The following is a 27,287-nucleotide window of genomic DNA, read 5'->3' on the forward strand; positions in this document are numbered from 1 at the left end:
TCAGGGAACTTAGAGTCTCCGACGGAGTCACCTATGCTAGCAGGGTGCTTCCTGTCCTCCTTTTACTTCCTGGGTCCCTGCAGGAATGTCGGGGATGAATGGTGAGGGGTCCCTAATATGGGCACATTATATGGCCTTGATGGGACTTTGACTCAGAGACTCTAAGTGCAGACTCTCCAGGCCTGTCTGCAGAGTTCCTAGGCTTGGGATAAGCCTGACCTCAGCCTGAGCCAAGAACCCCTGCCTGTTTCCTTGGCACATTAATGGAGTAGAAGTTTCTGCCACCCCCTCTGCATCCCGGAGACACAGAGCCACTGCATACGATAAGGCACTGGGTTGGGTATGAGCCGCTTGCCCACAACTTCCTAAGCACATGGCCTCATCCATACCTCCGTGTGTTTACAAGGCTGAGGCATGTGCTCTGCTAGCCCCTGGCCCCTGTTCTTGCCCCCTTCCTAACCCTCTGGGACTGGCCTCCTCTCTTGAAAAGCCTCTTTACTGCCACCTCCTAAGGTGAATGACTTCCCTGTTGCCTTTTCAGCCTAGCAAAACACCTTTGAGTGCCTCAGCTTCGGGAGCATGGCATTCAGATGCAGGCTGGGCCAAGATGATGTTTTACAGATGGAGAAACTGAGGCACAGTGAGATCAGCTAGCTACTGCTTGTCAGGACCACCCAGGTCTTACCTCTCTCAGTCCCCCATTTGGTATACCACTCTCATCAGGAAGGCACATTATCTGCCCCTAGATCACTTCCATTCTCCCTGATCCGGGCCATCAGGATAACATGAAAGAACACGACGTGAGAAATCTTAAGGAAGTAAGATTCATGTTTTATTTCCACAAAGAAACCCCAAAGTAGGAAGCTTTTCCTGAAGAATTGTCACAGTGACTTCAGGTCACAAAACAGAGTAGGTGAAGAAAGTGGCAGGTTTATCCGATGAGGTTTCTGGACAAGGAGACCCCACAGTTCAGTTGGAAGAAACGAGGGACAGACAGACCAGGTTCAACCTGGAAAAAGCAGGTGTCAGCACCCAGACCAAGCCTGACACAGGGAGAGAGTTGGGGGCGGGGCACAGTTGCGCTCCTTGATGGCTAATGTTGTTCAGGACCTCAGTTATGATTGGAAATAATTTTCTAGAAGAAAAGAAAGAGCAAACAGTAGAATGTGGCTGCTCCTGAATGTGTTGAAACCGGGTATCCTTTCATCCAGCCTCTACGCTCCCAGTTTTTTGGTGTCCTACCTGTTTCACCTGCGCGTTCCCTTACTCTTGCTTCTCCCTGAAACAGATTTTGTGGTTCTGCCAAGTTTATCTTTTGCCCCTTCCCCACTGGCGACTCACTTCCTCCTGCCTCTGAGCCTTTCTCTGCAGTTCCCCAGACCCTTCTGTCCTGTCCCTCTCCTCCACCTCCCCTTATGGCTGTCCCTGCATGGCCCTGCCTCTGGCAGGCCTCCACTCAGCGCTCAGAGGGTGCTTTCCGAGTGTCCTCGGTCATTTCCTGATGAGTCTTTCTCCATGCCCCACACTGGGGTCTCCTTCTCGATGCCTTTAGAACATCCACCCAAAGCAAAGCGAATGCCAAGATCCCAGCCCTGCCCCTGGGGTGGCTGTGCCTCAGCTCCTGGATGCAGGCTTGCACTGCTCACTCTGACACTCACCTACCAGAACTTCACCCACTGCAGCAGGCCAGGGCGCACCTGGGAAGCCTGCAGGACAGGGAGAACGTCTGAGTGGCCATGGCCATGGCCCTGGCCTCAGGGAGAACGTCTGAGTGGCCATGGCCATGGCCCTGGCCCTGCACACCCTCTGGCCCCAGACCCCTTCTCTCAGGAGCCAGATTTTCTCTGCCCCACTACTCACCGAGGAAGAAGGCGTGGCTCCCCCCTGGAAAGAGATCAGAGGAGGTGATGTGGGGCTACAGTGACCTCTGCCATGTCTTCGGGGCCCAGGGGCAGGCTCAGACCCAGATTATCTCGGAAGTCCTTGGGTCTGACTATGGACATTCAGCCCATGGACTTTCTTTCAAAGCAGATTTATCATCCTAAGTACATTTACCCAAGATGAGCACACACTGGCCAAGCAGAGTGAACAGAAGGTAGATAGGTAGATAGGTGTCCTTCTGCCTGCTAGGTGGATGGATAGAAATTGGCCACAAATCACTGGCAAGTGGATACCCACGGGCAGTGTTAACTGCTTCTTTACCTGCTTCCAGTCAGGAGGTGACTCCTGATCTCTCAGCAGAAGTCCTGTCCCTGAGGCCAGGGGCTTCCTTGTTCTGAGAGATGGAGGGAAATAGCACCTGTTTTTTCTTCACCAGCATAATTAGTATTTAGCATGTTCATTTACTGAATTTATAAGATTGCTTTCTTTGCAACTGAACGAAACAAGTCTCAGGGTTGTTTTGTTTTGTTTTGTTTTTTCTGTTATTTCCTTTGTGGAACAAAGCATTAATTTTCCCACCAACCACAAGTTTCTGGGCAAGCCTCCCCTAAGTGTTAGTGTGCCCCCCTCTCGCCCTCCCCCCCCCACCCCCCACGAAAGCCAGCAGTTAAAGAGGTGGAGAGAGCAGACACTACTACATGGGAAGGCTGCTAGTTTGGCTGTGTGTCATGTGAGTTTTTTTTAGAGCTGTGTATCACTCTTTGAGAGGATGTTGGTTCCCAGTTTTCTCCAGGGCATGTGACATAGCTGCTGCCCCCTTGTAACCTTTTCTGAGTGGGTGGGTGTGGAGAACATTGAACCTCCCACCCTCCACTTCCAGATGGCTCTCAGGGAGCCCGAGTCTCCCTACACAGGGGCGAGACATGACTTTCAAAATGAACAGGATTCGGCCTCAGCTAAGCCTGGCCGTGAAAGCCTCCCTCCCTCACCCCCCATGCAGAGACCCCAGTGGGGAAACAGGGCAGTTGGAGTCTTACCTTAGAGGGGATCTTGGCTGAGTACTGCCCACCAGAGGGAGTAGGGTATGCCTGCTGGTTATAGGTGTTCTGTGGAAAAAAGCCAGGGTGGGGAGGGGGCGCGGGGAGGGGAGTGTTGGTAGAAGAGAAAGGATGAGGGCATTTTGCTGTGGAATAAATACCCTGGCTCCTGGCCTGGGCCAGACCTGTCTCTAAGCCCCCGCTTTCCCTCCTTGTGTCATGCATTTTTTTCTATAGAATCTTCCTTCAGCCAGCCAGAGCCCACAGTCTCACCTCACTTATAATCCTAGTCCAAATGGCCCTTCCTCCTCCTTCCCTGGTACCTCTCCCAGCTCCTCAAGTGTTACTCGGAAGATGAAGGCAGGAGACCAAGGAAATGAGTGAGGTTTTTTGTGTTTTTTTAAGATTTTATTTATTTATTTGACAGAGAGAGAGATAGAGCACAAGTAGGCAGAGTGGCAGGCAGAGGGAGAGGGAGAAGCAGGCTTCGCGCTGAGCAGGGAGCCGGATGCGGGGCTTGATCCCAGGACCCCGGGATCATGACCTGAGCCAAAGGCAGATGCTTAACCAACTGAGCCACCCAGGCGCCCCATGAGTGAGGTCTGAATCAGGTGGTCAGGTGGCAGATGTCTTACCTTAGAAGTCACCGCGGCCACCTCTTGCCATCCTGAGCCAGACTGAGAAAACAACAGAATGGGGTGTGGAGGAAAGCGAATTTCAGATTGGCCAGCCCTGAGAACCAGACCGAGAGGGACCTGGGGCCATCAAAGGCAGTCTGAGGGCAGAGCGACTCACCTGACCAGCACTGCCCGACCTCTTCTGGAGCAAGGACGCATCAGCACCCTGGAAGGGAGAGAGCCGCCATGAGGGTGTCCTTTCCAAAGTCCTTTGGGCCCTGCCAGACTCACGGGGCTCCAGCAGCCTGCTGCCTAGGCACTGCCCTCCCGTGGGAGCACCAGCACCCACGCACCCCACTGCACCCCTCTCCATGGTCCAGGATCAGCACTGCCTCCAGAGAAGGCAGTGAGCCTGGAGGACACTGATGACCCCGATAGATACGGGACAGATTTCTACACTCAGTGTAGCGGAGCGAGGCACCCCCAGCCCCACCCGTGCATCTGGAGCTTCGGCAGGCCGGCCTGGGACTGAGCAGGAGTGGCAAGTGAGCGGTGCCCACACGGCTCTCTTGGGGCGGACACGGCACCTCAGCCCCAACCCACCTTCTGCCGACACCAAACCCTGCTCCCTCCTTAGCCCTATAATTCCTGTTCACAAACACTGTTCCCATAGGGTTCCTGGAAGGATGGGCTGTTATCGTCAGCAAACAGAGGCAAAGTGAGGTGATTAGATTGGCACTGGGCTGAAGGAGAGAGAGAAAGGGGAGAAATGCAAGAAAGCCCATCAAGCCACGTGAGACACAGCGCCAGTGCATGGGCCATCCCCCCCCCCCCCCCCCCCCCAGTCAGGGCAAGTGGAAAATTCTCAGCAGCAGGAGAGTACAGCTTCTGCAACCACCACTTCTCCACTTGGAACCCCCACTCCCACCCCCACACACACACATACACACAGGGTTAGGATGTTCCTCCTAACTCTGACTTAACTCCCATTGAATTTTAGCCCCACTCTTAGCCCTAACACTGAGGTCACAAACTGCTTGACCACAGGCCTCCGGGCATTTTTTGCTTGGCCTGCATTTTTAAATTAAATTAGTTGTGAACAGTTAAAAATCAGATTTCCATCAGACAACATGGCCACACTGGTCATTCATGAGTGCATGACAACACGCACCTGGAGGGCCCTGACCTCCCCCTTTGCGTGGCCCCACCTGTCCAGCCTCCTGTGCCTGGTCCACACAGATGAGTGAGTGGGCAACCTTTGCGTCAGTGCCCAAAGGCCACTGGCCATGAAGAATTAAGATGTGGCCTTCTGCAGGACCCCTCCTTCCCAGAACCCAGATATTCAGACCTTCTGCACCTGCTCACGCTTAACCATGGCCTGACCTGCTCCCCTCGTACCTCCTGTTTCCTTTCAGCTTTCCTCCCTAACACCCCTTTCCCAGTTCTGAGAGTTGACCCCAGCTCCAGGCTCCTCTCTTCCCCACCTCGTGTCCCCTGCCTGTTCACCCTGCAGTACCCACCCAGCTGAGGCTCCCCCTGAGCCAGGCCACGCCCAGCAGGACCAGCAGCAGAGCAGAGACAGTGGCTGGCTTCATGTCCCTGTGCCTGTGGAGGCCCCAGCCCTTGGCTTCAGCTTTTATCCCAGGGAGGACTGCCCACCCTACTCCTTCTCTAGTGACTCACCAGCTTCTCTCTCCTACCCCACCCCCACTTAGTGTTGCAGAAAGGGAGGAGAGTGGGAAGGGAGGGAGGTGGCCTCCCTCAGCAGGGAAGGTAAGCAACAGGGACTGAATGCAAGCCATTGCCAAGAGCCCAGATCCCATGTCCCCAGATTTGGGCTTCCTGATCCCAAAACGAGAGGTTCTGCCACCCTTACCTCAATAATGGCTTTCCAGTTCAGGAAAGGGGTGTTGTGTTTGAAATCCTAGAGGGAGGAGAAGACAGGAGTGGGCCTCAGAGCGGGGAGTGTGGCAGCTTGTTGGAAAGTTTCAAGCTCCTGTGCAAGAACGGGTTTTGGTGCCTGGGTGTGGTTTGGGGTTAGATGAAGATAAGCATACCGGAGGTTGAGGGTGTTAGCACTTCTGATGGTATTCGGGTGAGATTACCCATCTCAAAAATGAAAAGAGGGCGAATTTTGTGACAGGTGGGCTGGAGCTTGAGGAGGTGGGGAGAGGGACAGATGACCAGATCCCCAGTCCTCTGAAAAGTGAGAGTTCTCCTACCTCCCAGAGTCGGCTGAAGTAGAGCAGGGCGCGTGTGCTGGGGCGTGGGACTTGGCCCTGTAGAGGAGAGGTTGGGTGCAGGTGAGCAGGAAGCACGGCCCCTTGCTCACCTACACCCCTATTCCTGATACCACCATCGCTCAGCCTTCAGAATGTAATCGTGCCTAAGGTTTGAGGGGAAGCTGGGTGTCTTTTAGGGACACCAGAAAACTGCTTTTGGAAGCAGAGGGAGAGAGATTAGATCTCTGGAGCCGCTAACCAGCTCCCCTCACCCCCACACACACCACACTCTTCACTCTCCCTGCTTCTCCAGCCTCTGGCAGAACCTCACTGCAGCCAAACCTCGAGGACCGGGACCTGCCCCCAGAGCTTCCTGCCTTCTTACCTGCCCTTCCAGCCCCAGCCCATTTGCCGAAACTATGGGGCTGCGGTTGACCCTTCCAAACCCCCTGGAACAACAATGGAGACGTAAGAAAGGAGCAGAGACCAGGAGTGTGGGGCAGCTATGGTTTATTTCAAGGGTAAGGGTTGAGATTAGTGGTGGGGTAGTGGGGTTTTAAGAAGGGGTGGGGGGTTCCCATCCATCTGGTAGCACCTTGTCTGGAGGTCACGGGGTGCGAAAGCTCCTCTGGTCCTGGGCAAAGAAATAAGTTCTAAGAGGGAGCTCAAGGAATAAGAATTCAGGGCCTAATTGGCCAAGTCAGGGGTGGATTAGGCCTCTGCTCCTGAAATCCGCAGGGATCTTTTTGCCCATGGCTGTCATCCAGCCAAATCCAGATATTCCAGTTTGGGATGAAACACCTCATACTTGCCAAGAACTGTTACGTATAGTCTCCCTGTTGTCCCTGCTCACTCTGGCCCCAGTGCTCAGCTCCCTCCCTGTGAAGGCGATGGGCCTTCTGTTCTCCTCTCTGCCCATCTCTGGCCTGCCCCTCTTCCTAGATCTGCTCCTGGGGGAGCTGCCCCAAATGGATCCTGCCTAACTGTGAGCGCTCCCTTTACTGCCCCCCCCACCCAGATGTGCAAGAATGTTCACTGCCTTCCTGGCCCCCAGGAAGTATCAGTCTGTGCCTCTGACCCTAAGTTCCTCGTGCTCTGGGGCCTCGTCTACCCCAGGTCCATGGTAAAGAGCCTCCGGCCTACCAGAGACCATTCTCTCTAAAACAGAAACAGTCGGGGCACCTGTGTGGCTCAGTCGGTTAAACATCTGCCTTCCACTCGGGTCATGATCTCAGGGTCCCAGGATCAAGCCCCGCATGGGCTCCCTGCTCAGCGGGAAGCCTGCTCTCCCTCTGCCTGACGCTCCCCCTGCTTGTGTGCTCTCTCTCTCTGACAAATAAATAAATATAATCTTTAAAAAAAAATTAATAAAGCAGAAACAGTCCATTTGGCTCTTTTAGTTCATCCAAACCTGCACCGCACTGCGCCTGGGAACCTGCCTCCCGCATCTTTCACTCTCCCACCTTCTTCCCCGAGTTGCAGACTTGGCCTTGCCTGAGGGTAGGGCTTTCTCTTCACCTCCCTGTCTACCACCACCTTGTCTCCCCCACAAGTTTTAGAGGGCAGGGAGCCTTGTCTTCCTTCTTTTACGGTAAGGGTCCGAAGCCCAGCTGCTGGGGTGACCGTGCAGGGCAGCGGCCTGTGGCACCTGGAGAGAAGCAGCTGCTAGTCAGCTCTTGTCTGTCAGAGGAGCTCGAGCTCGAGGAAAGAGGGCCCCCCACTGCCTCATTTTTCAAGAGAAGCCGGAATTCCAAGTGTTTTATAAACCTCTCAGTTTTTAAACTTTGGCAACTAATTCATAGTGTCTTTAAAATTTAAAAAAAAAAAACAATGGATCAAACAAAGCACATCAGTGGGCCGTCAATTACAACTTCTGCCTTTGGTGTTTGTTCGTGCTGTTGGTCTGCCTTTGCTCTGGAGGCACGTCTGCTATTCAGGTGTCCAATCAGCCTGGCCAGGTTCCCCTGAACATGGGAGGGGTGGGCGGGGCGGGAAGGAGAGAGGGGTTCTGGGCCCCAAGTGCCTCCTAAACTTATGCACACCCAGGGTCCAGAGCACCTGGCACGCGGCAGGCACTGGGCACACAATCGCTTCCTTCCCCTTCTCTCTCAGCGTCCGTCCTCCTGGGGGCCTTTAGCCCCTCCTGACCGTACAGTCCGCCCCCCCCCCCCCGCCTCTGCTACCTCTCTACTTTCCTGAGGACTAGGCCTCCTCACTCTCCCCGTAATCTTCCAGGTCTCGTTGGAGAAACTGAGGTTCACGCCTGCTCAGTCTGCACACTGAGACATGAAAGAGGCCCATTCCTTCCTCATCCTGGACTCCCAGCTGTTTCCAAACCACCCCCTCTTCTCAGCTCTGCCTCCTTCCTCTTTGTTTTTGTCCTTTTTTTAAGCACTGGACAAAACACCCTTCCAGTGCCATCATCGTTTTCCCCAGCTCCCCACTCGGGGGGTTAGCAGTTAGCTTTCTTCTGTTTCCCTCTCCCACAGAGATCGAATGGTACGGCCTTCCAGCCCTTACCTTGTTTATGGCATCCCAGTTAATGAAACCCAGCTTGGATTTAAAATTCTGCAGAGATTTAAAAAAAAAAAAAAGATGGAAAATGGCAAATTGAGTTGTGACGTAATGTAATGTTGGCTCAGGGCCTCCAGGCAAGAGGTCAAGGGCCATCTGATGTTCAGTCCTTCTGGAAAGAGGACTTCAGCCTAAAGGGCAGAGGGACAGAGCTTTGCTTTTCCAAAGAGTGAGCAGAGAGATCTTGCATGAACTCACCTTCCAAAAAGTGTCAAAGTTGAAGAGCCCAGGAGACGTCTGAGAGTTCTAAGGAACCGAAAAGAAAGGGGATGAGAGTAGGAACCCACCCTGTGAGCAAAATGCAAGGGCAGAAGCTCTGGGGGTCAGGAGGGGAGGCAGGGATTGCTTGGCACCATGGTCCCGGCCAAAGGTGGGGCAATGCTCCACTCACCAAGGTATTGATCCCACTGACAGCATCACCTCTTACTGGACCCTTGCCTCTGGGTAGGAAGGAGGGACTACTGTTCAAGCCCTGTGCCTCCTGTCATGCATACCACCTATCAGCCTGCTCCTGGCCCACCATCTCTGCCTTTGCTCAAGCCCTGTGTACTCTGTGTAAAGCCACCTCCTCTCCTTTTTCACATAGCAGCTAGGAAACCCCACCTTCTTGGAATGATTTGCCACTTATTCCTAGAATAACCCTGCCCAGTCCCTTGAATCATATTCCTATTCTGCCTCCCCCAGAGCCTGTCCCCAAAACACTGCTGGGAGCTAATGTGTAATCAGCCCCACCAACCGCCTAGCACAGTGCCTTATCCGGCCACATTTCCTGTGTGGAGACATCTCCACTTGACAGATGAGGGAAGCAAACTCAGAGCTGTCCAGCAGCGTGCCTCATGATCTGTCTCCTTGTCAGACTCCAGTGTCCGGATCCTGAACCACCTTGCTCTGGTTATGATGCAGAAAGCTCTGCAGTAACTGTGGGGTTGAGCAAGGTTTTGCCATTCCCATTTTACCCAAGAGGAGGCCCAGACTCAGAGAGGTCAACTGCCCTGCCTGAAGATGCACAGATGACAGGTGAGACAGCTGTCCTCTGAACCCCCATCTTCTAACTCAGAGGTCACTGCTTTCTACTTCTCAACACTTCTTAAGTATGGTTTCCAAAAATAGCCCCTTGACCATTCTCCTGTTGCTTTTGGCTATGTTTCTCCTCACAGTGATAATACACAGTGATGATCACAGTTTGAAGAAGGGAGAGAATGGATGAACCAAGGAGACAGGGATTCCAGACCCCTGTCTGGTCTCCTGGTGGTCACTCACCACAGAGAGCAGCTTGCAAGAAGATACTGATGTTTCTGTTTCTTTTCCCCATCCCTTAGCGTTCTGTCCCCACACTCTACCACCCCTTCTCCTAAAGCCATCCCTGCTCACCTGATAATTGTCTTGGGGGCCCCCAACCAGGCGACTGCCCTCTTTGCTTATTTCCTGCGGAGAGAGAAAATGGAGAAGAGTCACTGAGGAAGCAGGGAACATGCAGGATGAGAGGGTAGGATAGTAGGATGTGGGCCAGGGACTCCTGAATCAGGGGACTGAGGCACAAACACAGCAGAAGATTTCCCAGAGCCCCAAGAGAGGCTCTTCTCCCTGGCAAATCTTGTTTCAACTTCCTGTGGATTGGGTTATTGCTCACTTACAATACTTATTGGCAACATAACCATCTCTTTATATTCACTTCTGCAAACTGCCCAAAATCCAACAGGAAGGGCCTTTGCCACAAAAGTATCTGAATTGTCCCCTGGTTTTGAGGCAGAAGCCAGCCAGACTGTTGGACTAAACTGATTCAGACTGCGGGACACAGTCTGGGCAGATGTGTTGCATTGGTCAGAAAGGGGACGCTGGCTGGAGAGTCAGCAGGAGCCTAGGTGGCACAGAAGTCATCTGGTTCCTCTCCTCCTAAGTTAGAGGGAGGCGCCTCTTGAGTCCCACTTTCCCGGGACTGAGATGAATTCCCCGAGGTAAGATCAAGACCAGCCTGCGGTGCGGGACTATCTGCACTGTTAGCATTGCTACTGCAAAGTTGACCTCCATCCCATCTCCCGCCACCAGTCTCTACTCTCAAGGCCAGTCATCTCCTTACCCTGATGTCACCATAGCCACCGGAGCCTCCCTGTCCTCCTCCAAAGCCCTGAGGGATGAGACAGTGCAACAGAGATCATTGTTTTAGATCTTAGGTCCGTCCCTGCACCTTTATGTACTGATTTAATACAGTTCCTCTAAAAATCCTCATGGAATTCTCTTTTGGAACTGGTCAAAATAATCTTGGAATTCATCTGGAAGGATAAATGTTTAAGAATAGGTGAGAAAGGGAGGGCGCCTGGGTGGCTCAGTTGGTTAAGCTACTGCCTTCGGCTCAGGTCATGATCCTGGAGTGCCGGGATCGAGTCCTGCATCAGGCTCCCTGCTCTGCAGGGAGTCTGCTCCTCCCTCTGACCCTCCCCCCTCTCATGTGCTCTCTCTCAAATAAATAAATAAAATCTTTAAAAAAAAAAACAAAAAAACAAAAAAATAAAATAAAAAAAAAAAGAATAGGTGAGAAAGGGGCGCCTGGGTGGCTCAGATGGTTAAGCGTCTGCCTTCAGCTCAGGGCATGATCTCAGGGTCCTGGGATCGAGCCCCATATCAGGCTCCTGGCTCAGCGGGGAGTCTGCTTCTCCCTCTCCCTCCGCCTCTCTCCCCTGCTCATATTCCCTCTCTCTCTCTCTCTCTCTCTCTGTCACATGAATTAAAAAAAAAAAAAAAAGAATAGGTGAGAAAACACTGGAAAAGACAGGCAACAAAGGAGGACTTGTACTGGCAAATATTAATGTACCATAAAGAAAGCAGCATCACAGAACAGATGAGTCAGTTTAACCAAATAGAACTCCCAGAAGCTTTCCCAAAATATGAAGGTATTTACAAGTGACGTACATCAGTGGTGTAAATAATTCAATGCGTGTGGCTGGGAACACCAGTTAAATATCTAGGGGGGTGCAGGGGGCACTTAGTTATACTTTGCGGGTCCCCCCCTCCTGTTTTTATCTGGTTTTCCCTTCATTAGAGAGCACATAGCTCTGATCCAAAGTGTGGGGCAAGTCTAGCTGAACTGAGGAATGGGACTAGATTGTATACAGCAAAGTAAAGCCCAGATATATTAAAGAGTTAAATAGAAAAAATGAAAGTATAGATGTATTAGTAGTTCCAGAAGAAAATCGAGGCCTTTTTCTTTTCAAGAGCAGAAACCGTAGAAGAAGAGACTGGTATATTTGACTACATATTTAAGACTTTGATACACAAAACACTAAAAAAGAGTTACAAGCTGGGAGCTTTCCTAACACCTGTCTACCCATAGAGGTTAGTATCCTTAATATCCAAGGAGCCTAATATTCAGAGAGCCTTCTCCCCATCGGCTGCGTTCACACCAGCAGACATTGGCCTTGCCCAGAACCTGGTAGAAACCAAAATCTCAACCCCACCCCAGGCCTGCTGACTCAGAACCTGCATTTTCACAAGACCTCTAGGTGATTCGTGGGGACCTCAGCATAACACTTCCTCTTGTCAGTGCTGCAGGTGCTGACAGGAAGCCCAGATTTCCAGAATGACTAGGAGGGAAGTGTATCCATTCCAAACCCAGTTTCCAAATGCTATCAAAGAGGTCACGGTATTCTGTTCACTGGCCGGGTGGGTGTAGGTCGTTTGAAGTGATTGTTCCTAAAAAGGACTGGTTTCTATGTAATTTTTCACAGCCCCATCCACGGTATAAAGTGAGGCACATCACATAAGGATTTGCAATTATTACTTTGGAGATTGTTAATATTTGTAGGAGTATGCATTTGGTTTCTTCCCCACGAAAGGGGCTGGGATGGAGGTTAGCCTTAGGAGTGGTGCCAAGCAGGAGTGGGCACAGTCCCTAGTTTGGCTCTCACCTGACCCCCAGATCCTCCGGATATGCGGACTTCATTCCCTGGGCTGTCACACTGTGAGAGAGACAGAGACAGCTTTCCCTCTGTTGCCACCGAGACACCAATCCCAGCCCCCACACTGCTAGCCCGCAGCCGCCCCACCTCAGCCCATTCTCAGCTCTGGCCGGTGCTCTCCCAGCTCCCCCATCATCCGAGGGGCCTTAGCACCCCTTAATTCCTCTCCCCTTCAGGGAAGGGAGGCCGATCTGTGAAAGTGTACGCTCAGCAGACACTCACCCCGGGTTTATTTCCGCCGCCACTTTCACCGCCATTTCCGCCGCCACTTCCGCCGCCATTTCCACCGCCACTTCCGTCGCCATTTCCACCGCCACTTCCGCCGCCATTTGCACCGCCACTTCCGCCGCCACTGCTACCCGAGGAAGAGCCGGTATTGTGTCCCTACGAGGGGAAGCAAGAGTCCACACAGCAACTTTTTTTTTTATTATTAAGGATTTTATTTATTTATTTGACAGAGAGATAGAGAGCACAAGTAGGCAGAGAGGCAGGCAGAGGGAGAGGGAGAAGCAGGCTCTCTGCTGAGCAGGGAGCACGATGCGGGACTCGATCCCAGGACCCCAGGATCATGACCTGAGCCGAAGGCAGCCGCTTAACAGACTGAGCACCCAGGCGCCCCTCCACACAGCCTCTTAAAGGGACTCAGCGGGAACCAGATAGTTGCCAGGGTGTTATGATTTGTTTACTCCCTTCTATCCAACCTCCATCTCTTCCCATCTTGAGCCAGCTGGCCACTGAGGAAGTTATTCGGAGCACAAGGGACAGGTGTGGCCCAGTGTATTTGGAAATGTGGGACAGTTTGGGGATTCTGAGCTGCTGTCCTCTCCCCCCATCACATGCCTGAAGTGAAAAAGCCTCTGGAGCCTAACATCTTAGAGCCTTGACCCTGGCACCTAGGGGCTCATTCGGTCAGCCCCCTGCCTCTCCTCACCCCTCCCTCTCCTGGAACCTAGAAAGAGGAAGAAGGGACCCCAAGAGTCCTTACCTGGGAGCTTGAGTAGCCGCTTTGATCAGAATTCCTAGAATTTTCTAAGGGACGGTCCTAGATTGGGAGGGAAAGCAGGTAGTATGAGGAGCAGTAAATTAAAGCAGCTTACGTGACCTGGCTTGTTCTCGTTACTTCCCTCTTCTTGCCTCAGACCTTTCCCAGATACCCAAGGAAGCCAACTCTGCTCCCGCTTTGTGGGGCCCCCTCTGTGGGAGAGCCACCCTCTGTGGCTGCCAGGCCGTGGTCCCCTCCCGGCCCCCTCAGCCCTTCTAGAGGGGCCTCATGTGCCCTGTATTTATCGGCGTCACCTACACCACAGCTCTGTACGTGTCCTTGTCTCTGCGTGTGTGACACACCTGCCCCCGTTCTCTTGGGAGCTTCCCAAGCCGGTGCCCGGTTTCCTGTGTCCAGCTGTCTTCTCCCCTCTGCCACCCCCCTCTCTAGTCAGATCTGTCCCGGGGCCGCGGGAATCAGTTAGACAGGAGGCAGAGCGTCCCCACCCGCGTGCAGCTGAGCAGAAGGGAGGCGAGCGGGCCGACGCAGGCCAGGCACCTGTGCTGAGGCGTCGCCCGGCTGTGTCAGGAAGCCTGCCTGGCGGGGCCGGGCAGGTGGGGGGCAGGAGCTGAGGAGCCCCAGGATGGCGAGCAGAGGGGCAGAACTCACCCAGCTGGACCCGTAACTGCTGCCGCCGCTGCTGCCACCACCACCACTGCCACCTCTGCTGGCCTCACCGCCGCTGCCACCACCTCCGCTGCTGCCTCCCTAAGGGGCAGGAAGAGACCAGAGTGAGAACATCAGGAGTGTTGGCTCCCCTCCCTCGCCTCCCTCTCTGGCTCCGGCATATTTCCCGTGCGCAGTTGGAGGGAGCCGACATTCTGCCTACTCCCTGCGCAACATGCCTCTGATTGCCTGTCCCCTTACCCCCGAGCTGCTGGAGCTTCCACCTGAGCCGGATGGCGGGGCGTTGGTGCACTGTGGAGGAAAGTTTCCAGGGACGGGTGAGTTTCCAGGCTTGGGTCAAAGCCATCACCACAGGCCAGGCTCTCCTGCTTCCTGTGGCTTGGCCTTCTTTCCCCACGTGCCCGTCCCCCTTCCCTCCCCTCTTCCTGGCCTCATCATCTGGCTCATCTCTTCCCTGTCCAGTCTGCCTTGTACCTCAACCCCCCATCCTTCTTTCTTTCCTCTTCATCTCTCCTACTTTCTGTCACATGCACCCGGACACCCTCTTCTTCCCGACTCTTCCCCTTACCTCAGTGTGTGAGTTGCTGCCTCTCACGGAGCCGTAACCAGGTTGGACCACAGTCCCCTGCAGAGAGGAGGAGGCTGAGTGTGGGTACGGACAAAAAGATGAGGGAGGCGTGGAGAGCGTGGGCTTGAAGGGCAGGAGGTTGCAAGCCTCAGGGCTGGGGTGGTTACTGTACCCGAGCGTTGGTGGCCAAGCTGAAAGACCCTCTATTGCTTTCTTGGCCCCAGGGGCCTCCCTGAGAGTGGGCTCCAAAGCTTCCATCTGAATCTCAGGGGTCTCCCTGGCCCCAGGGAGTCCCTGGCCCTCCAGGATTGCCCTGGCTGTGGCCTCCAGAGCCACCCTGGGAGCTAAAGATGCCATGGCCTCCAGATGGAGGCTGGCCATTGGTTCCCTGCAAGGGCAACACACCTGCACTGAGTGTGTGTGCCTTACCCCCTCTCTGATGGGGGGCGGGGGCGCGGCACAGCAGGACATAGGCAGAGGCAGGTAGAAAGAGACCCCAGCGTGGTAGAAGGATGCATCATCACATGGAGGGAAACCACCCCAGATAGCCACAAATAAGAGACCCAGTCATCCTTCCAACTGATTCCCAAGATTCTCAACCCAACTGCCCACAGTGTCCCATTTCCACACCCAGCTGCCAGCTACTCACCCAAGCACTGCTGCTGCCTGGCATCCCCTGCCAGGAGCTGTGGACAGCATCTCTTCCATGTCGAATGATGTTCTCAACTGGTCTGCCAGCCTCACCCGCAGTGTTTCCAAGGGCATGGGCTGCTTCCCCCATGCCGTGGCCCATGACCTCCCTGGTTGCGGAGCCAGCTGCCTGTCCAGCCCCTTGGCCAACAGCCTCTTCGACTCCATGGCTAATGGCGTCTCCCACCCCCTGTCCAATGGCGTCTCGCACCCCATGTCCCACGGCCTCCCCAGCACCTGCTCCAGCGCTCTCCCCTCCTCTCAGCAGTGGGCCAGCCTCCCCACTGCCCAGGCACAGGGCCAGCAGGAGGCAGGCCAGGGAGCCCTGTGACTTCATCTCTTCCTCGCTCCTCTTCCTCCCGTCTTCTTCCCACCCGAGTTTTCTTCTCTTTGCCCTTCCTCCCCCTCCGTGTGTCTGTGTGTGCCCTCCTCTGTGCTCTTTCTCCTGACTTACTCTCCCTCTAAGTCCGCAGCCTTCTCTCTCCTTTCCCAGGCTCCCCTGCCTTCCTAGAGTCTCCTCCCTGCAGCTACTCCTTATACCGTGGCCTGGGAGAAGGTGACAGGGCTGGGTAGCCCAGAGTCCCTCCCTCGTGACTCAGGGCCAGCCACCGATAGGGTAATGAGCTGTAATTGTGAGTCTGAGAGTCTGTGTTGAAACAGAGAGGGAGCCCAAGGATCAGGGAGGGAGGACGAAATGGGATAAGGCAGGTGCAAAAGTGTTCCAATTTCCCAACCCCAGGAATTTGGGGCGCAGGGTGGGGATGGGGACATCTGAGGAGATGGTTGGTGTCTCGTAGAGGTGATGGGGTGGAGGGTCTCAGGAGAAAGGAACCACAGGCGGGACCCAACCAGGAGGCAAACGTAGGGAGCCCAGTGGGGCGGGACCCACCCGAGGTGTAAGCCAGCCTGACTCAGGGGCACCGGGATGAGAGGCAGCTGCCCTTTCTTGGCCTTGCTCTCTCAGCTTTGGTGGCCTTTTTCTCTCGCATCTCTCTTCCTTCCCATACTGCCACCTAAAGGTGACTGTCCTCACACTCTTCCATACCTTGCAGCCCACAGAGAGTCTGGGAGCTGTGAGACTGCCTTCCGTGGGACCCCAGGTACCAAGGAAGGAAGTGGCCAGCCTGAGAGGGGTCATCAGGGCGTCTCAGCACTGGGGCTGCTCTTGGCCGAGAAAGCTGGGTGCGGAGCAGGGAACTGGGCAGGCCAGCCACCCCCCGGGGGATGAGTGGGAGGGAGCAGCTGACCCAGGCACCCATCCTGTTTACCTGGCCCAGAGGGGCACGTGTGTGAGCTCAGAGCCTCCTGAGAGGACTGGTACTGCTGCTTGCCCCACCCACCCCCCAGTCTCCCCAGGGCCTGGAGGCACCAGCAAGGGAGGAGGGGTCAGCGCGAGCCCCCTACCCCACCCCCTTCCAGGGCCCTAGGTCAGCAGCATGGCCCTCTCCTCGTCCCAGCCCAGGACACAGGGCTCAGGCATCTTCCCCATCTTACCCCTGTCCAGCACCTGGCTGCTTCTCTGCTCCCAGGGCCCCTGGGCCTCCCACTTGTCGCCGGCCTTGTATCACTGGAACTCATCACCAAGTTAGGAGGGGCCAGTTTCCATCTGCCTTTCCCAATGTCTCTCAGTCAGTCTCTCTCCACCCCAGCACCCGCACCCCAACTTGTAACATCCAACACCTCTCACCGCGTAAACACAATCCCTCTCTGTCCTGGGCACCTCCTACCTCCCTGTTATTCCACCTCTCTTTAATGACAGTGATAATGGTGGTAGTGGTAGCCATCATCATAATCGTCCATGCAGCTCCAGTCTATCCACAGCTCTGTGTGCGCAGCGCCGGACTAAGCGCTTTAAGGCTCACACAGCCCTGGCAGATAGTCTTAGTATTACCCCGCTTAGAGACAGAGAATCTGGGGCTCAGAGGGGAATGGTGGTGTGTGGTAGAGCCAAAGCCAAGCCCAGGCCTGCTCCACTCCTAAACCCTGCTCCCAGCACGTTCTTTCATCATCTGTCTCAGATCTCCCCCTGCTTGTCAAAACCTTCACTCTTCTCTGGATGGAATTGGTGGTGGTTTTGCCCTGGGGCCTTATGGAGGGCAGGGGCAGGGGACAGGAGTAAATCTGAGGCCTCTGGATTGCTGATGGACACCTCGGCCCCTGAGCCGGCTGCTTCCACGTCCAAGGGCAGGACCATGGGGCTGGAGGTAGAGCGCTCCCTGCCTCAGAGACTCCTTCCCACACTTCCCTCATGGGATACCACCTTCACCGTGGTATGTATCTGCCCCCTGACCCAGCTCTGTTACTAGTATTTTTCTTTAAGCCAGCTTACTTTCTTAAGCATATTTTATGTTGCTACTGTAAGTGGAGAGCCAGGATCACTTGCCCATAAAGAGAAAGTACCAGAAAACATAGAAGCCCACAATGCTATTACATGATAGCTGGCTGCGGGTCCTGTGTTAAAAAAGGAGATTGGCAAGTATGAGGGAGGTAGTCAAGGCACAGGAGCACAGAAGTTGAGTCTTCCTCTCTAACATAATCAGAAAGTTTCAGAGAAAATTGAGAAAAGGACCCGGCTCTCACTGTGTGATTCAGACTTATTCAAAGCCATGTTCCTGAACCAGCTGGATTCTCCCATGCACTCCCATGCTCTGCCTTTTGGAGAAAACTACCTTCAGGCATCTCTGGACCTGAAAGGTCACCTCACGTGGTCTGCAGGCATATTTATGAAATACCTGTTGTGAACCAAATAGAAGGCTAAGTGCTTCCACATGCATGATCTCATTTAATCCTTATGACAACCTCGGGGTGGGGGCGGGGGAGTGTAGACATTCCCATTTTACAGGTGAGGTAACTGAGGCCCAGGGCTGGTAAACACATACATAATAGCGTATTTAAAAGAGATGGTGGTAAAATGGTGCTGCCCGAATATGACCCAGGTCTGTCTGACTCCAAACAGCTTTTTCTCCTACATCCATGCCTCCTTTGTTCTTGTACCTAATGGCGTCCACAAATCTGACCTGCCTGACCTCATGTCCTGTGATTTCAGCTTTTCTAAGTCACTATTTCATTCATTCCGTAAGTATTTATTGAGTACCTATTGTGTGTCACACCTGTTCTAGGCACGGGGGATACAGTGTGGAAGAAGATCGTCTAAATCTCTCTCCTTAGGGAGCTCATATTCATTGTGAGGAGGTTGGACAATAAATGTATCAGGTGGTGAGCACTAATGAAGAAAAATACAGGGAGGTGAGGGACTAGAGAAGACAGAGTATTTTAAATCAGGTAACCAGGAAAGCCTCTTCGAGATGTGACCTATGAACTGACACCCAAAGGAAGTGAGAGAGTGAGCCATGAGGATGTCTGGGGATAGAGTATCCCAAGTGGAGGGACAGCAGTGCAAAGGCCCTGGGGTAGGAACCTACTTACTCTATTTGAGGACCATTGTGACTGGAGCAGGGGAGGAAATGGGAAGAGTTGAAGTCAAAGAGAAACCGGCCCAGACAGGGGGACTTGGGGCCATTGTGAGGATTCTGATTCTTATTCTGAATGAAGTAGAACCAGGGGAAGGTTTTGACTGAGGAGGGCTATGGTCTGACTCAGTGTTAACAGGGTCCCTCTGAGGAATAGGCTGGGGGGCAGGGGGCAGGAGGTGGGTACAGAGACCAGGGAGGAGGCTTCGGAGTGCGGGGGACAGAGGCTGGACTCAAGTGGAGAGAGGAAATGGGGCTTTGGATCTGGGTGGTGTCTCTGCTCCCCTCGGTGGTATCCTGAGCCTCCAGCTGGCATCTGCTGATCCACCTGTGTGCAGTACCTATCCTGCCGCCGAGCTTCAAATCCTGACTCCTCCCCTTACTAGCTGTGATCTTAACCCACCTGTGCAGTGGTTTCCTTGTCTGTCAGAGGCAGGAATGCGAGGGTGAAGTGAGGGAATCCTGGCGGGGTGCTCAGAACAATGCCTGGCATGCTCCTGTGCACTCACTATGTGTTCTTGCTAGTGGTGGGCACGTTGATGTTGGAGTATTTTCTTGGCAGTTTAATTGTGAGACACACACAGGCACACACGCACCTCCTGAAGGCAGAAACTTAATTTTAAAGAGGACTTATTTTGAAGTAGCTCCCTCCCCCTCCCCGAGGGTCCCAGGGAGGCCGGCCATCTCAGCCACCAGCAGAGACCAGCAGCAGGGAAGTGCTCCTGACTAGGAGGAGCCGGGCCATCACCACTCACTAGCTGGGCGGCCTCAGTCTGGAAGGGCGACCATCATGGTGCCTGCCTTACGGGGAGCTCGAGAGGATGGAATGAATCATGTCCGTAAGTGCTCAGCACAGACGTAGTCAGCACCCAATAAAAGAGAGCCTCCCCTCTGTTAGCTGCCAGCCATGTGTGCCTGGCCTCGGCCTCTCCTCTGGAACATGTTAGTCTAGGGGGAAAATGGACATTAAATGAGTAAATATATAATTACACATTGTCATAAGCACTGTGAAGAAAAAGATCAGTGTGCCAGGCCAGAGAATAGGAAAGGCGGCCCTTTGTTTGGGTGGTGTGGTCAAGACAGCCGACACCTGCAGGGTAAGGAGGCACCAGCACAGGGGGAAGGAGGGACACGGAGAATATTCCTAGCAGAGGGAGGTGCACACCAGACCCCGAGGCAGAAGTGAGCCATGCCTCGTTTACCCTTGAAAACCGGCTAAGTTCTTTTCCAGGAGCCTCCCAAGATTGACACCCCCCCACACACACACACATAGGATTATCCCATATCACTTTGACACTTTCAGGACCCCCATCCAAGTAAACCCAGCAAGAAAATGTGCATACAAATAAAATTGGTGAAAGCTTTTACTTCAGGAAAGAGAGATTCCCTAGAATATGCCCTTTCCAGAAGGGACGACTCCAGTTTGTATGAAATGAGCTCCAGCACAGAGTAGACCCTCAATAAATGTGTGATGTGAATGAATGCTTCTTGTTTATTAAAATGCGGGAAATGGACAATTGCCATTTAACGTATTGATGCGTGGCTAGATGGGTAGATATGTGACAGATGGACGTGTGATAAAGCAAGGAGAGTAAAATGTTAATGGTGGACTGTAAGGGGTGGCTACGCAGGTATTCACTATAAAACTCATCTTTATGGTGCATTTGAAATATTTTCAAATTAAAATATCGTAGGGGAAGGGAAGAACCATAGGTCATAAAAATAATGGTATTCTACAAATCAGGAAAAATGCAGTGAACAGGAAGTCTCGGGAGCGTCACCTTTATTGTACACATGCAGCCCCCACCCCCACCCCTCCTAGTGGCATCTAGTTCTTATCGATGCATTGCTTCATATTTGTTTTCATATTCTGTTTATGCACCTTGTATACCCTGGGAAGCCTGTAAATTCCCCAAGGGCAATTTTTGGCCCCTTATTTTTGGTCCCACAATTGATGGAATTTTGGTGTTGGAAGCCATGTTTGTAGTCCTCCCCTGCAGACAACGGCCCCCCCACACACACACACACGAACACACACGTATATAGAAGGAAATTGTGGCCCCCAGAAGGGAAGGAAGCTGCCCACAGGTACATGGTCCTACTAGGAATGCACATCTCCTGGGGCACAGGCCAGTGCTTGGCAAGCCTTCTAGAGACTTTCTAGGCAACTGTGAAAGGTCAGGTTCTGGCAGTGGACAGCCAGGGCCCTGGCCCCTCTGAGCCTCCGTTTTCCTCATCCATACAATGGGGATCACAAGAGGGCTTCTGCCTTTGGGTTATGAGAGGCTTAAATGGTTTCAGCTCTTCACACAGTACTGGAAGCTAGCTAGTGCTTAGTGAACAGTCGCTGCTATCATGCATCTGAAAACCAGGCCCTCTGTGTCCCCATTCCTGTCCATCATAAAGAGGCCCACCCTCCTGTCACCAGCGTGCTTTCCCCCTGGGCCTTTGGTGCTCCTCCCCGTGCAAGCACCTCCCACACGTATCTCTTCCTTTCCCCTCTGCATCATTCCCCACTGCTTGATGCCAAAAGGAAGACTGTACTTTCAGAATATGCTTTGTAACTCAAAGTCCTTTCCCCTCCACTTCCTGACTATGTGACCTTGGTCATGTTTCTTAACCTGCAGGAGCCTCCATGAGCTTCTCTATAACAGAACCTCTTACCCAAGCCGGGGGGGGGGGGGGGGGGAGGATTCAGTGATGTCATGCGTGGAAAGCACCCAGCAGGGAGCCCAGCATTGCACAACAATTACAAGTTACCATTGTTATTCCTTTGGTGCCACACCCCGCAAATGAGGATGCTACCCCCTTGGGCTCCACCTAGGTTCCCGCCATTCTCTTCGCTGCTGCTTCTGCCCCCACTGCTGGCCTGAAGTGGCCTTCTCTGCACAGATGCTCCCCTTAGTGCCAAGTACGCACGGATTTTGCCCACTAGCGAAGCCTGGCTTGTCCCTGTGAGAGCCCTCTTACATCTGACCTGCCCGAAATCTCCAGCCCAGCCCTCCTGTGCATCAGCCCCCAGCTCCTTCCACAAAATGGCAAGGAAAGAGAAGCCTCCCCCCACCCACCCCTCCTCGGGGAGCACAGTGGACCATGATGGAGTATAATGTGTCATATTTATTCACAAACCCCAGTACAGCCTCCTCCCGGGACTCAGGAAATCTGCCCCCCCGCCCTCAGCTCCTCCGGGTCATTTCAGCTAGTATGACAACAGGAATGTCAGTCTGCTGAGGGAGGCCAGTGCATCAGTTTAGGGAATGATGTTGGCGACGCTCTGGAAGAGAGGAGAGAGGAAATGAATGCAGGGAACACAGCCCTGAGGGGACCAAGACCTCTGCCCTCACGTCCCCTAGGGAAATGAGGGGGACATGGGCATTAGCTTCTCAGGCCTAGGGGTTGCTTATGTTCTGCGGAATGTCTTCAGCAAAGTGGCTCCTAGATTCAGGAAGAACAGGGAGCCAGCCCTCCCAGGGAGAGGTGCCAGGGCCCTGTGGAGGAGCCAAGAAGCCTTGTCTGTTTTGCCTCAGAGGGTCCCCTGGCACCCCCATAGCCCAGGAATAAACAAGGCTGTGCCTTTGGGTTCCGGCACGGTCCACAAGGGCTGTTCCACACCCTCCTCCTTTTGCCCCAGGCTCATGCAGTGATGCGCTACATGCAAAGAGAAAACTGCAAAGCTAGGACTTTGCTCTGGGCCCAGGGTAGGGACCAGGGTCCCCCAGGAGGCTTTCTACTGGGGGGTCCCGTCAGCCAGGGAAAGCCCAGAGCCGCGGGTTCCCACCCCCCAGCATACTGCTGTAAGGCAGCAGAGGGCCTCACAGTGGGTTGAGGTAGGGAGGGAATCGGAGGGAAGCCGATGAGAAGCAGTGAGCACATGGAGGGGATGGTTTCAGCAGCGCGCCTCCCTCGCTGGCCTCTGGGGGTCTGTTTTGCCAGCTTGCGTTTGCCTCAGCAGGAATGGAAAGCAGCCAGAAGAGGAAAGCAGGGTATGAGGGGCAAAGAGCAGGTGAAGAAAGGAAAGGCCAGAGCTGGGAAACAGGTTGGATGGTGTCTGCAAGGCTGAGAGTCTGTCCACAGTGAAGTTGTCCGTGGACAGGCGGTGGGAAGGGAGTGTGACTGTCTCCAGAGACAGAGAGCAGAAAGTTGAAACCTCCTGGGCACTCACCTTCCACAGAGCTGGAATGTTGATGAAGGGCTTGTTGACCGAGGCCTGGAATTCAAGGACAAGAGGGTTGGTCACCAGCATCCGTCCCACCGCCATCGTAGGAGGGCCTTCCCTCCCCCCACTGAGTCCTTGCTGTGCCCTGGGAAACTTACTCCAGATGTTACTGTTGTGGTTGCGCCCCCTCCGTGCTGGCCGGTGGAAACGCCTGGGTGAGTGCCCTGCGGACAAAGGCCAGACTGTCATTACAACCCCTCAGCCCTTGAGGATCTCCCAGGTTCCTCTTCCCCGGTGACCTGCCGCCCTCTAGGGTGATTGGGGCCAGGGTGGGAGGCAGAAGCTAACCCCCTACCCCCTCATTATCCAGAAAGAAAACCCAAAGCCCATGTCGCTGTGGGAATTCTGTGAGATGGGAAGAAAAGCCTGGAAGGATGTCTGCCCCTACTGACTAGTCTTCCCCCAATTCCCTTTTATTTCAATGAAAGAAATGCCCTCAGTCGATGAGAAGGGCCTGAATGGAAACTGGAAAGGGAACCCAGAGGACCCATGCAAATCCTAGAACCATAGTTTAACCTCAGCCCCGACCTCAGCTCTACCCCTTCTATACCCCCTCTGGCCTGGTCCCTAACTTCGGTTGATCCCTGTCCTCATTTTCCCCTCAGATACTCAGCCGTGCCTTTGCTGCTGCTGGGGCCAGCTTTGAATCCCATAACAAACCTCCCCTTCCTGACTCCTTCCCAGTGAAGCCTGCCGTCTGACTCAGAGCCCATTCCTCTACCGTGCACACTTTCTGTGGAGTCCCTTCCTCCTCACCCACCCATCCCTGGGTCCCCTGCTTGTGGCCCATGTGGCTATCGGCTTCCAGGTCTGGGCCAGTCCTCCAGATGGTGTCCCAAAGACTCCTCATGGAGATTGGAGAGTGGGGAACTGAGGCAGGCAGGGGTCAGCCTTCTCCTATTGCCCAAGCCCCTCGTTGGTGCCTGGCCCACTGTGAATGGCACCCCTTGCCTCCCCCTGGCCTCCAGTATTTGTTGCCTCTACAGAAATGTTCCCTCTACAGAAATCCTCCTGGAGACCTCCTCCGATGGGGCAATGTGGGGGGAAGAGAAAGAACCCTGACCTGTGATTGGCCAGACTTGCTCACTAGCCACCTGACCTTGGCAAATCCCCTTAAAACCTCACTTCTATCTCCTTATCTGAGAATCAGGGAGTCAGCATCCTCACCCTGACTACCTCAGAGGCTTGTTATGAAAATTAAACAGAATAGGGCTTATCTCCCAAAGCCATTCCTCATGCTTACTCTGATGCTCTGGGTTTTCTCAACACTCACTCTGTTTGCACTGCACAAGATCTTTACTCAGTAATCATTTCCTGTTCCCCAGGAGAGGCTTCATGTTCCTCTCTTTACACCTCCTCAACTAGGAGGGCAGCTCCCTGAAGTGCAAAGGTTCTCACTGTCTGATCTAGGGCTTTGCGGACAAGATGGTTTGATCCATCTGACCAGCTGAGCACCAGCTCCTTTGTAAGGAGATGGAGAGGAAGAAAGGGAACGTGATCATAGAGATCCCCAAGCTTCTTTCACTGTATGAAGGCCACATGGACTACCCAAATGTCCCAAGAGCTTAACCTCTCCCTCCCCCAGCCCCTTCTCCCCATTTACCCAACCCTGTTCACCTACATTCAGCAGCTGGTTGGCCTCCTTGCCGGCTTGGTTGACCCCATTATGAACATTCTGCTGCAACCTGTCCACCTCCTTCCCGGCCTGGCCAGCAGCATGGTGGACACCTTGGCCAAGTTTCTCCGCTTCCCTTCCAGCCTGGCCAGCAGCGTGGTTGACCCCTTGGCCAAATTTCTCTGCCTCCTTCCCGGCCTGGTTGACCCCATCGTGGACCCCTTGGACCACTTTGTCTGCCTCCTTTCCAGCCTGTTCAACGGCATGGTGAACTCCCTGGCCAAAGTGCTCCACCTCCTTCCCAGCCTGGTTGACCCCAGGATGGATCCCTTGGACTATTTTGTCTCCCTCTTCCCCAGCCTCCCCTGCAGCATAATGAACATCATGGCCAAACTTCTCCACCTCCTTCCCAGCCTGGTTAACCCCATGATGGACCCCTTGGATTATTTTTTCTCCCTCTTTCCCAACCTGCCCACCAGCATGGTGGATCCCCTGGCCAAACTTCTCCACCTCCTTCCCAGCCTGGTTAACCCCATGATGGATCCCCTGGCCAAACTTCTCTACCTCCTTCCCAGCCTGGTTAACCCCGTGATGGATCCCCTGGCCAAACTTCTCCGCCTCCTTCCCAGCCTGGTTAACCCCATGATGGATCCCCTGACCAAATTTCTCTGCCTCGTTCCCAGCCTGGTTAACCCCATGATGGACCCCATGGCCGAACTTCTCTGCCTCATTCCCAGCCTGCCCAGTAGCATGGTGGATCCCCTGACCAAACTTCTCCACCTCCTTCCCAGCCTGGTTAACCCCATGATGGACTCCCTGACCAAACTTCTCTGCTTCGTTCCCAACCTGCCCCGCAGCATCATGGACCCCCTGGCCAAACCTCCCCGCCTCGTTCCCAGCCTGGTTAACCCCATGATGGATCCCCTGACCAAACTTCTCCGCCTCCTTCCCAGCCTGGTTAGCCCCATGATGGACCCCCTGACCAAACTTCTCTGCTTCGTTCCCAACCTGTCCCGCAGCATCGTGGACCCCCTGGCCAAACCTCCCCGCCTCGTTCCCAGCCTGCCCGGCAGCATGGTGGACCCCATGGCCAAACCTCCCTGCCTCACTTCCCACCTGGTTGACCCCATGATGAACCCCCTGAATCACTTTGTCTGCCTCCTTCCCAACCTGTCCAGCAGCGCTGTTGACCCCATGAGAAAATTTCTCTGCCTCCTTTCCTGCTTGTCCGATGCCACTGTTGATCCCATGGGCTACCTTGTCCAAGCCGTTGTTGAGCCCCTGGACGTCTTTGTCCAGTTCCTTGCCGGCCTGGCTCCCCATGTGGCTAAGTCCATTAAAAACTTTTTCCACTTCCCTTCCAGCGTGAGTGATTCCATTATTGATGCCTTCCAGGGCCTTGCCCACCTCTCTCTCTGCATTGCTCAGCCCTCGGTTGATTCCTTCAATGACCTTCTCAATGGGGTCATCATTGGCCGCCCATCCAGGAAGGGCCCCCAATAGCAATAGGAGGGAGCAGGAGCTAACCAAACTGGCAAGGTGCATGTTGTTGGAAGGGTGGGGAGGATGCAGAGAGGAGCCAGGGAAGCAAAGCTGCTATTTATACTCTACCTCCCTCTCTCTTCTCCACCCCTCATGACTCAGTTACCCCTGTGAGGCACTGACTTGGTCCCCAGTCAGGGACGTATTTCCCAGGGAACTTGAATTGAGCAATGAAGAGGAGGAGGAAGAGGTGAGTCATGAATGGAGAACACTCACGTGGCATCTTTGCTCCTTGCCCAGCTCAGGCCCTCCACCCCAAAGCCCAGATGTCTGCCCTTCCAACCACCTCCTCTTTTCATTCCTCACCCACTATCCAGGCCTCCTCTCTCCCAACCTCACCTTCAATCACCCCCATCCCCAGGACCCAGGCCTAGTTCTTCACTCCTCTCAGGGGATCGAAGGATCCAGTTTCCCCAGCAGCAAGAGTCTAGGAAGATGGGAGGCTCAGTCAGGGGGGAGGAGAGCACTCTTGGGGAGTTGAGGGAGTCATCAGAGACTCACTGTTCAAGTTGACATCAATAGAACTCACTGTTCTCGTTGACACCCCCCTACGCTTACTACATCCCAGCCCCACAGGTCTTCTCCCGGGTCCTCAGATATACTGGGCTCATTCCCGCCTCATGGCCTTTGCACATGCTGTCCTCTCTGCCTGGAAAGCAGAACTCACATCTTCACATGGTGGGTTCTTTCTTAGTCTGTTCTTGGTTCAAATGTCACCACAAAAAAAAAAAAAAAAAAAAACACCATCCCTGGCCATCTCTCAGTTATCCTGGGTGTTATCATCCTTTGGTTTTTATAAGCACTTACCACGATCCGAAATTATCTTTTATACTGTCTGCCTCACCTATCGGATTGTAAACTTCCAGAGGACAGGGCTTTTGTGTTGGTCACTGCTGTATCCCCAATTTTTAGAACATTGCCTGGGGTTCAGTAAATATTTATAGATTGAACAAATGGATGGATTTAAAGAAGCACTCCAAAAAGGTATGTGATGTAAGTACACATAGTATGCTTGCTAAGGGAAGCCCAGGGAAGACAGGCCAAGCCTGGGTCTCAGAGAGTGCTGCAGAGAAGGGTGCCTGGGTCCCCAGAGCAGCCTGGGGCCCCTCGGGGAGGCTTATAGATTTTGGAGCCGGGACCTTGGCTTCCTGCTTCCCAGCCCTTGGGCAAGGGCAGAGGACCAATTGCCATGAGCTGGGACAGGACGCAGTGTCTCCTGAAAAGCCGGTTGGG

The 27,287-nt window shown here is 53.9% G+C and overlaps 2 protein-coding genes across 2 annotated transcripts; both read right to left on the reverse strand.

Annotated features, from left to right (window-relative positions):
- Window positions 1-856: 856 nt before the first annotated feature.
- Window positions 857-15,548, reverse strand: DMKN (dermokine). Its single transcript, XM_032390148.1, is given in 18 exon segments — window positions 857-1,135; window positions 1,659-1,706; window positions 1,861-1,884; window positions 2,919-2,987; window positions 3,554-3,595; window positions 3,714-3,761; window positions 5,412-5,459; window positions 5,758-5,814; window positions 8,278-8,325; window positions 8,530-8,577; window positions 12,234-12,284; window positions 12,507-12,668; window positions 13,270-13,326; window positions 13,936-14,034; window positions 14,194-14,244; window positions 14,522-14,578; window positions 14,694-14,894; window positions 15,171-15,548. Coding segments are annotated over 17 exon segments (1,488 nt in total). The 3' UTR covers window positions 857-1,135.
- A 6,285-nt stretch (window positions 15,549-21,833) lies between these two features.
- On the reverse strand, window positions 21,834-26,057 carry SBSN (suprabasin). Its single transcript, XM_032390149.1, has 4 exons — window positions 24,519-26,057; window positions 22,996-23,061; window positions 22,844-22,888; window positions 21,834-21,955 (listed from the first exon to the last, which is right to left on the reverse strand). Exons 1-4 carry the CDS (start codon window positions 26,055-26,057, stop codon window positions 21,932-21,934), a joined length of 1,674 nt encoding a protein of 557 aa, XP_032246040.1. The 3' UTR covers window positions 21,834-21,931.
- Between the last annotated feature and the right edge of the window lie 1,230 nt (window positions 26,058-27,287).

This window comes from Phoca vitulina, unplaced genomic scaffold (assembly GCF_004348235.1).
Source record: "Phoca vitulina isolate PV1807 unplaced genomic scaffold, GSC_HSeal_1.0 scaffold58, whole genome shotgun sequence".
NCBI lineage: Eukaryota > Metazoa > Chordata > Mammalia > Carnivora > Phocidae > Phoca > Phoca vitulina.